Source organism: Stegastes partitus, unplaced genomic scaffold, assembly GCF_000690725.1.
Source record: "Stegastes partitus isolate 25-593 unplaced genomic scaffold, Stegastes_partitus-1.0.2 Scaffold524, whole genome shotgun sequence".
NCBI lineage: Eukaryota > Metazoa > Chordata > Actinopteri > Pomacentridae > Stegastes > Stegastes partitus.
Window position 1 is genome coordinate 428250 of NW_007578255.1, and position 10636 is coordinate 438885.

The 10636-nt window shown below is 40.3% G+C and overlaps 1 protein-coding gene across 1 annotated transcript; it reads left to right on the plus strand.

Moving 5' to 3' along the window:
• The first annotated feature begins 147 nt into the window (after positions 1 to 147).
• frem1a (Fras1 related extracellular matrix 1a) lies at positions 148 to 10449 on the plus strand. The gene is made up of 15 exons (XM_008287849.1): positions 148 to 487; positions 2746 to 2840; positions 3016 to 3326; positions 4324 to 4520; positions 4773 to 5096; positions 5200 to 5308; positions 5625 to 5756; positions 5902 to 6246; positions 6332 to 6474; positions 7236 to 7432; positions 7510 to 7603; positions 7704 to 7871; positions 8325 to 8533; positions 9986 to 10079; positions 10174 to 10449. Exons 1-15 carry the CDS (start codon positions 245 to 247, stop codon positions 10447 to 10449), a joined length of 2937 nt encoding a protein of 978 aa, XP_008286071.1. The 5' UTR covers positions 148 to 244.
• The last annotated feature ends 187 nt before the right edge of the window (positions 10450 to 10636 follow it).

Here is a 10636-nt window from a genome sequence, read left to right on the forward strand (position 1 = left end):
TTTTTTTACAATCCAACTCTTTGAACTGATTCTTCAAAATGTATTTCCTTCACAGCCCCTGACAGATCATGTGAGCAGACAGCCACATGCAGCCGAATCATGATGCAACCGAAGGGAAGTGTAGCTCCACCTGAAGAGGAAAATCATCCTTTGGTTTACTAAAAGTCTCCGGCTGAAGTGGGTTTCTGAAAGCGATCCTGCTTTTGTGTGGAACTGGGCCCTCAGAGACACATCGGCTTGGGCGATGGGTTCACCAGGTCAAAGCGCGTCCTGGAAGTTGCTTCCGGTGCTTCTGCTGGGGATGGCCTGCTCATCGCACGGTTCACTTGTGAAAGTCAATAAAGGTTTAAAGGTGAAACGGGGTCAGTCGGTCTACCTTCAGGAGGGCGACCTGCGGTTCCATATTCCCCAACAGAAGGACGCATGCAAGGTGGAGGTGGTGTTAAATGAGCCCATAACTCAACGAGTGGGGAAACTCATGCCTCAGGTAATGGAAAAATCCCCTCGCCATAAAAAAAACCCTGAATGTTCCAGGCAATTTAGCCTGAGTAGTAAAACAAAGTTGTATAGTTTGAAGGCATGCATTACACTTCCATCGCCCTGTCTGACAGCTAACATGTAGGAAACCACATGATATATCATTAGTGTTGAGGTAATGATGACAAGCGCTCAGTGCTTTTTCAACATCCTGGTAGATTCAGTTTTTTTCCCTGCCAAATGTACAATAGACCTCCAGATCCTGCAGTTGTGCCTCTGACAAGTTAGAAATACTGTTGCGACTGCACAACTATTTCTCTAAAATATGCTTATTTATCGCGAGAGTTATCCCTTTACTTTATTGAAGTTGGCCAAAGATTGCAGCTTTGGTTAAATATTGCATTCCCTCTTGCACATCTAGTCGACATGGACTTTGACAATCCTTTTCTAACTTTAACTCTGTGCTGTCATCATCTTTGGTTTCCTCGAAAAAGAAATAGATATATTGTAATGGAAAGCATAGAAAACCTGTCAAGAACTGTGGATGACACGCCTCAGTTTTGACACTAAGTCTATAATTTTAAAGGTTTAAAGAACAACAGTTGATGACAGAGCGTGGTAGAAAGCATTATTTATGTGAAAATCCGTGGGTATGGACTGACAAAATGTGCATGCAGATTAATAAACCCCAACACATGTCCATTATGGCAGCTATTTATGTTACAGATGTTGCTGCAGGCAGATTATGATCTTTCAGGACTGAGGTCAGGCAGTGGAATCCGCTGTCAACAGATTATCAAACCGAGGGAATCTGTTCTCACTGACTTTGAATATTTCCTCTGCCAAATGAATTCCGGAAGATTAAACCACAATTACGACCCCTCCCTGGCCTTGACGCCTTTGTCTGGGTTTCCATGTTGGAGTTGAGAATATTCACATTAACCTGAGTTTACCTTATCAGGTCAGAACTACAGTAGGTGTGAGTCTGTCTTCATCTGCACACCTTACTTACAGATTTTCATTTTTTTAAATGTCCTGAGCAGCAAAGCCATCATGTCACGAACAGAGAGGTATTTTGGGGAAAGAGGAGTTGGGGAGACATCTCCATACCTCTCCCTTTGTCTTCTAGGTAGACAGACCGTCTCCTTGCTAATGACTCCGTGTTGACAGATACAGTCAACTGCTGCATGTCCCAAATGAGTCTTTTTCTGTTGAGAGTTTGACAGCTTAGGAGAAAACTTTGAACACTGTTCAATGTTTGAATGATGCATACAATATGGACAACATCAGCACAATGATGTGCATGCTAAAATAGATGGTCATAATTGTGATGTAGGCTAGATGAACAGATACAGACACAGTTTTCTTACTTATTCTTGTGAGTTGTGTTCGTGGAAAAATGTTCTTTCATGTTCAGCCAACATGTAGTGCACAGACTATATGGATTTTTGCTACCAATCAGTGGTAATTAACTATTTGTAAGCATATCACTGTCTTTGTTTTATCCATAATTAATACAAAAACTACATTGTTCTGTAATCATATTGGAAGTTATGAAGAACATTGTTTTGAAATTAAGGACCTGTAAATGAAGCATTATTTTGGTTCTTGGCTTGGAATTTATGAGTTAATTCAATTCAATTCTGTTTTATTTATACAGCACCAACTCACAACATGAGTCATCTCAAGGCCTTACGGTTTAAAATTATAGACAGAACCCCCCAAAATCTCAAATTTTAGTGTAAAGGCTCAGGAGGTTACAGAAAGAACTCTCATACTACATTTCCTCAGCATGTCTTTAATCTTATTTTACGCTGTAGCAGAATATTGAGGCTAATGCACCATCAGAACCAACACTGATAGAAATTGGATCTTAAATTATGCCTTATATCGTGTGTTCCTTCATGTTAAGACAAACATAGAATAGCATTCCAGTTGGAATCTTGATAAATGGTGACTACTGCTCTCAAAAACAAACTGTAAGCTACGGTGTTATAGCTGCATTGGGTAGCTTTTGAGACAATCATGAAACACATTGTTACTTTTGTGAATAAACAGTTAAATAAATGGAAAATACAACACACCCTTAGTCAGTTTAGCCCACCTGCTTTGCCTGATATAAGCAGTTGCGGGTGGTGGCTAATGTTGGCTAATGTTCGCTAATTAGGTTGATTAGGTTATCTCTATTATCAAGACATTAACTGTTCTCTACATGTCTGACTCACTCATTACACTTGATAATACAGATGTGTCCCTTTGTTTCTTGAGGTATTTGACTGCCATTATCTGGCTGATGAGGTGAAGTATGTTCACAATGGCTGTCCATTTTTAAAGGAGGACACTGTCAAGCTTCGTCTGTACAGGTACAACATCTTAAAAGTCAGACCTCCTTTTATTTAAATATGTAACTTTTGAAGTTTTAAGCTTATGAGCCTGCATTCTCTGCACATAATGAATCTAGTGTCTAATTTTTGGATAATATTCAGCACATGAGCTCAACATTGGTTTTGTGTTTAATTTTTTATTTTTTTATACCAGGTTCACAGAGACGGAGACATACATGGAGATGTTTTCTCTCCATGTGGACATTATGGAACCTGAATGTAGTGTCATAAAACTGGGACCCAAGTCCTTGGAGGTTCCAGAATTCTACGGTCTCTCCGATGCAATTGATGGCAATGTGGTGTCCTTTCACTATGAGAAGAGGTCAAGTCTGGAATGTAGCATTCAGCTCAGCAGCCATAGCACCCACCTGCCGGCCCACGGCCAACTGGTCACTGGAGAGCCGGAGAAAGCCACCAAGAGAGGAGACGAGCCGGAGAGCTTCATTCACCTCCGTCAGCAGCTAGGTAATCCATGAAACCACCTGTAAATCCTGAGCTTATTATAAGCGAATAGGAAAATTCCACCAACACTGTTACTTATTATGTGAAAGGACTGAAAGGTGATCGTAATATTTCTCAGATGATATTGACTCTTGTTTGTAGAAAAATGATTTTACCAATGAAACAGGTGAAGTCCATATGTCGCTTTCAGCCCTTTATTCTGAGCATGGCAGGTCACAATCATTTGCATAAGAATTTGAGCCACTTTTTTTTTTTTTTTTAATCCTACCACTAGAGAGCATCAAGTCAGCATTTTAAGGGCTAATTCATGCTTTTTGTGTGTGTCTTCAAGGGTTTGCAATTGTAAATTTGATGTAAATTTTGTCATCCAAGTCTATGAGGGTTGATGCATACCCCTCTGTGGACATGTGCATGCAGGCCAACTTTGGGGAGTCATTCACACCTTTATAATTGTTTATTAAACAAGGTATAGCTGAAGTAATCACTGCAGGAGTTTTGAAGCTGCTTTGATTTGGAGATGCAGTCCATCTGCTGTCCTAGTATCCCTACCCCAACCCCTCCAGCTCTCCCTACCCCCCTCATCCCTGCTCTCATCCCAACCGGTCAAGGCAGATGGCCACCTTCCCTGAGCCTGGTTCTGTCTGATGTTTTTTTCCACCCTCTCCCACTGTTTCTTTTTTTGGTTCCTTCACTCCGTTGCCGACCGCTTGCTCAGAAGGAGTCCAAAGGCAACTTTAGATTGTTGGGTTCTCTGTTTGAATTCGTAAAATCTTCACCTTATTGTGTTAAACGCCGCAAGATGACAAATGTTGTAAACTATACAAATAAAATTGAATTGAATTGACTCAGTGGTGCCCAAACACAAGTTCTAAAATCTCCACATATCCTGTGCTATGTCCTGTGCTCGATACACCTCAGCTGATTACATTTTTGATTTTATTTTATTACAAAAATCGATGACCCAACTATGTTCTCTTTGTATGTTTGTGTCATTCTTCAGATAATAAAGAAAGAGCAATGTGTAAATCTGAAGATTGCCTGAAGGGTCTGAAGCTCGTAAAGTTCACCAAAATTCCCTGCGATGACTTCCTGATGATGGGGCTAAGGTATCAGCATATAGACCCTCCATCTCCAGATGTAGACTACATCGCAATTAGACTGGACCTCAGAGACACCAGGAGTGGCAGCACATATCAGGTAAAGAGGCAGCTCAAGCATTTACCATGTGTGTATATGCCAGTCTAAGATATTCCAATATAATGAGTTGACGTTTACCTCTTGGATTTAAAGATGCACGCAAGTTGTAGATTTCACCTGTCAGTATGTTGAGTATGTTAAAAAATGATTGTTTTTGACAACCCATATTGTTTATACGAATTAGATTTTTCTTTTGAACTGTTATATTTTTAGTTTGATACTAAGAAAGTCTCTTTTTACACTATGCTGTAGTCTGAACAGGCCTGGATTCCAGTTCGGATAGTCGATGCAATGCCCAACCAGCCTCCCAAACCCTCCTTCACGTCCATGTTTATCCTGGAAGTAGACCAGTTCATCCTCACTCCACTCTCCACTGCTACACTAGATGCTGAAGATGAGGAAACTCCCAAACAGCTTTTGGTTTTTAACATCACCAAACCTCCCTTGGATGGCTTCATCACCCATCTGTCTGATCACACTCGCCCAATCTCCTCTTTTACCTGGCTTGATCTCAATGACATGCTCATTGGGTATCAACCTCCGAATTCCTCACATACCCAACGTAGGAATTATGAGGTACCACGTCTCTTTATTATGCTTTTTGTTGTTGTTGTTGCAGTATATAAGACTATAGCTTTTGTGTTGTCACCGGTATCTGAAAACGTGTTTCCCCTTACAGGTGGAATTTGAAGTTCATGATTTTTTCTTTGAGAAGAGTCCGTCAATAACTGTTCACATGTCTGTAAGGAATGCAGACACGAATGCCCCCAGAGTGTCCTGGAACATGGGTAAGCCTCGGTCTACATTACCTACCCTGCACCGAACGGCAGAAACTCAGCCTTGAAACTAAGTCGTGAAAAAAACTGCAGCTTTACTATATGTGATATCAACATAAAAACTAGGTTACACTAAAGGTAGACAGTGAAGCTCATGTAATGGCGTCTGACTGACATGCTGAGCAGGAACATGGAAACCTAATTGTTCAACCATGACAGCTTCTGAATCTTAGTTTGTTTTTTTGGCATCTTCTGGAATCAGCCCTGACTTGCTGTTTGAAACATACCTATCTAAGTGTACTTTTGCCTTTAATATTCTGCTTTGAAGGTCTCAGCCTGTTAGAGGGTCAGTCTCGTCCAATCACGTGGGAGCAGCTCCAGATTGTGGATAACGACAATCTAAATGCTGTTCGCCTCATCACTGTGGACGGCCTGCAGCATGGACGGCTCACCGTCAGAGGTACTGACACATGTGACAAGCCTTTCTACGTATTGTATGATGATGATATGTATTGCTACATTGTCCTTTTTCAGATTCTTAAATTAAGTTTGAACCAGTCATCTTGGCATTAAATATCTAATTTCATTTAATTGTTTGATTCCAGGTGGAAAAGGCTTCATGTTCACTGTCAATGACATCAAAGCGGGCGTGGTCCATTATCACCATGATGACAGCGACTCCACCAAGGACTTTGTCATTTTCCGTATCACAGACGGTCCTCATCAAACCCGACACAAGTTCCCCATCAAGATCCTCCCTAAAGATGACAGCCCTCCTTTCCTCATCACCAACATGCTGCTGGAGGTGTCTGAAGGCCAGACGGCTCTGCTGAGAGGCTCCACCCTCCAGGCTTCAGACATGGACTCCAGTGACGACTACATCCTCTTTAATATCACACGCCCCCCACAGGCAGGAGAGGTCATGAAAATCCCAGGACCAGGGCTCACAGGTCAGGATTGACATCTTTTATCATACAAGCATATTTTATTTTATTGCAACCACATCATGTCATGCTTGCGTTGGTTTCACTCCAGGTTACCCTGTCAGCCACTTTCTGCAGAAGGACCTATCTCAGTCCAGGGTTTACTATCGACACCTTGGGAATGAAGTGTTCGATGATTCTTTTGAGGTGGTGCTGTCGGATTTCCATGAACCCCCCAACCTGTCAGAGCCTCAAGTGAGTACCAGTAACACACCCCTTAAATGCTGGTATTTAGTAGAAAAAGAGATTTGTGGTGCTACACATTTATACTGTGCTGCTCTTCACCATCCAGACAACCATATGATGTCCTGGAGATGCGGTTTCTGTAAGAGTCTTGTTGTCTTTATTCACTGTGATTGGCTCAGGGCCTTTTAAGCAATGAGACAAGCAATGTGATTTGTTCTTAGCATATTTACCAGTCACCCTATCCTAAAACTGCATGAATTTGCTTAGAACCCCTAGAGATAAAATGATCCTGGAACCTACCTGAGATGTTTTCTTCAGCTTCACAATCATCCACAGATAGTTCTCTGTACATCAATGGATTCATTATAAACAGCAGCTGGTAACATCTAATGTGGCATATTTTATTGACACCTGATTGACCAATACAGGATGAAAATAGTACTCAAAAGAGAATTGCAGCACCTGCTTGTTCCTTATTGTTCCTATCTGGACTGAATTATGGTAGAATCCCTTTGAGGTTGTGATACCTCTTTTGAGCTACTTTAAATGTTCATGTTTAGCAGATAATCATACATAACTCAGCATGTTAACATATGAAAATTTCCTTTAAACTCATTCAGTGGTCATGTAAAGTTGCTTACCATAATCCATGTTCATGAATCCAGCCCACTGTGATATACAAAAATGTAGAACTGCACTGACTATGTACAGATGTCAGACGTTCCATTCAGGTTTGTATCTGATTCAGTAATCTCTAATGGTGTTGTCAGGTGGTGATCGTGCACATAGAACCTGTTCCGGACCAACCACCTAAAGAGGTTCCCGGTTCCAGTCGGTGTCTTGTGATCAAAGAAACAGAAGTGATTCATATAACACGGCAGCACCTTCACTTTGTAGACCAGGAGTCACCAGACAGTGAGCTGACATATACCGTTACTACTCCGCCTTTCTACGCTGGACCTCACAGGTTAGTTCATCCTCGCTTTCAGAAGACACGTTGGGTCTAAGCATCTGTCTAAGCTATGTAATTATTGTGTTCAACAGCAGCAGTCCAGATGCAGGGAGGTTGTTCTTGGTTGACAGCATACCTAAATTCACCAAAGACTCCAACGCACCAGTGCTGAGGCTCTTCACACAGGTAAACTTTTTCCTGTCTTAATGAGAAGTGTATTATAAATCCATGTGTTGTCTGCTTCCTCAAAACTCATCCATTTTTTTTTCTGATATGCTATTTCCAGCATGCAGTGAACTTCATGAAAGTAGCCTACATGCCTCCAATCCTGGATATCGGTCCGTACCCGCAGTATATCCAGTTTGTTCTGTCTGTAACCAACCACCTGGGTAAAACAGTCACCGGAATCTGCTTTAACATCACTGTGATGCCAGTGGACAACCAGCCTCCTCAGGTGGAAAAGAAAATTGTCTCATTCTTATCTTATTAGGGGGCTTTCCACTGCAGAAGTTGAGGCAAGCATGAGGTGAGGCAAACATTTACAGAAGCAACCCAGTAATAGGGCCTTTTAGCCTTTCGGAGCCTTTAGGATCGGACAACTTTGACTTTGACAATAACTCAATTTCTGGATATAACTGCAATTTTATATAGTGATGAAGTGTTTCTTGAAGCAAGTTCTTCAAGTTCTCTGAGAATCAATTAAATTCAAGACCCGCGTAGCAGTTTTTAAGGGTTATCTCAGAAGTACCTACCGAAAGAGGTTCTACAAGGGATAGTCCTTATGATCAGAACTTGCACAGGGTTAGGTTTGTACTAACCTACAACAACTCTTGTAGTGGAAAACAGCCCATTAATTGCATGTGGATATGCAGACATATAGGAGAGGTGTGCATACATTCTGTTTCAGGTTATCACCAACCCTCTGACTGTAGATGAGGGAGGAGAGTGCTGGCTCGACCCCGGACACCTGCTGATGTCGGATGTAGACTCTGCAGAAGAAGCCCTGAAGGTGGAGCTTCAGAGGGAACCACAGCATGGAACTCTGCAACTAGGTGGCCTTCCACTAAAACCAGGCCAGACCTTCACTCTACAAGACCTGAAAAGCCTTAAAGTTAGGTCAGACTTTCTTCATCATTCCTTTCTTCGTTTTCACAGGGGATTTGAAGGGTTGAAGAGGAAGGAAACTAACCTTGGAGATATATATTTAACAGTTTTTATAGGACCCTTCTTCTCAAAGTTAATTGTTGACCTTTGAAAATAATTATTTCCCCATACAATTTTGAAGATCTAGGAAACTCTATTTAGTGGAAAACGTAAGTCAGTTGTTATGAAAACAGTCATTTCTATCAATTAATGAATACTGGCAATATAATTTTCAGTAGTTCTTAATAAGTAGACAGATTTTGTTCAAGTTACTTTTAAATGTTGTCGGTCACTAAATACACATTACATGGCAATATTTGTAATTAGTAATGTCATTTATTGTATTACAAAAAATGCTTTTGGATTATTTCAGTATCAGATTATAAACATTGCATCTCATACAAAAAAAAGAGGCACAAAATAGGGAGTTCCACAAATATTCTTTTTTTCCCCCTATATAAACATCTCAAAACATTTTCAATATAAATCAATAGAATTCAGCATATTCGGCATTTACAGTTGGTCAAATCAAAAAACAGTACTGTCACAAACTTAAGGTGCACTGTGTTCTACATTCTACATGTTCAAATGTTCATGTTCCATTTCCAGTATAGATAATCTTAAAATTACCAATAAAATCCCAAACAAATATTGTTGGGTTGCTGTGAACAACTAAGAGGAATAACCTACTTTGATATGCAGTATCATGAAAAAAAAAATCAGAATTTTAAACTTATATTTTTAGCTGTAATCACGCAATCCTCGACAATGTTACAATTCATCTAATTACACGTTCTTTCAAATAAAATCTGGAATTACCACTCTTTTTTTTTAATGTAGTCCTGATTACATGTAATTTTACTATTTAATCCTGAGTTAATACTAGGGATAGTGACTTTCACAAGAACAACTTACAAAGATTGCCAAAAAAGAAAAAGAAAAAAGATAACAAGAGAGCATAAAAAAAGTCTGATCACAGAAATATATTTTAAATTAAGAAAAACATGTTTTAGAATTTTAACAGAATTCGAGAAAAGAATTAACATGCTTGGTTTCAAAGGATTAAAGTCCCAGGGACTGCTAAAGGTTGTTTTGAACAATCTTGGTTGTGAAAAAAAAGACATTTGTTTTCCTCTGACTAATTTAAAGTTAATTGTGGTACATCCATCTGAGATGAAAATATTTCACAGAGAGATAGAGCTGAGGGAAAGTTAAAGGATTAAAATGATGAATGGCTTAATTGTACCATGTAGATACAAAGTTAGAAAGGACCAAGAACAGAACCTTGAGGTACTCCATCATTTAGTTAGCCACACATGACAGCAGTCTCATAAGATAGTTAAGTGAAGCTGCTGTAGAAGAGGTTGAGTAATTTCACTGTACAAATGATAACCGATGATAGCCTTTTGTTTTTTTTTTACACAGATATAATCACGACAGCTCAGAAACTACGGACGACAACATTGAGTTTACTGCAACAGATGGCACTAATGCAATCAGCTTTCTCCTGCAAGTGAAGGTAATTTGTGTCATATGAGAAAACCGCACATAAAAATGAAATAAAACATATTTTTTTGTCTTTATACTATTACTGACATGCTTGTTATTTCCAGGTAACCCCCATCAATGATGAGGTCCCAGTGGTGGCTGCTGGTTTGAATCCAGTTCTCAGCTGTGCAGAGGGAGAGGAAATAGTCATCACAGCAGAGTATATCTATGCTACCGATGCTGACAGCGACAACAACAGCCTGGCCTTCCTAATTGCCCGGCAGCCGTATCATGGTGTGGTGCTGCGAAATGGTGCTGTGGTTGATCGCTTCATCCAGGCAGACATCACTGCAGGGATTGTCACCTACAAACACACAGGTAGACACCCAAGGGTGGACTAAGATCAATATACTTATTAGGGTTTGGTGCATTTCAAGTCATCCATGTTGGCATGGTGGTTAAGATACTGATCAGCAGGGTTGGTGGCTTTGAAGCACCAAATGACACAGGGTAGTGGTAAAGGTATGAAAGTGTATAAGATTGTTAACATGTTCTTTGGTCAGATATCGATTTTTATAATCAAACCTG

What these genes read in the sequence shown, in the direction of transcription:
- frem1a (XM_008287849.1), top strand. Translation starts at nt 245, where the DNA reads ATGGGTTCACCAGGTCAAAGCGCGTCCTGGAAGTTGCTTCCGGTGCTT. An exon ending in GTCAAGCTTCGTCTGTACAG is followed by an intron (nt 2,841 to 3,015) that starts GTACAACATCTT and finishes TTTTTATACCAG; the next exon opens with GTTCACAGAGACGGAGACAT. An exon ending in CCAACCTGTCAGAGCCTCAA is followed by an intron (nt 6,475 to 7,235) that starts GTGAGTACCAGT and finishes TGGTGTTGTCAG; the next exon opens with GTGGTGATCGTGCACATAGA.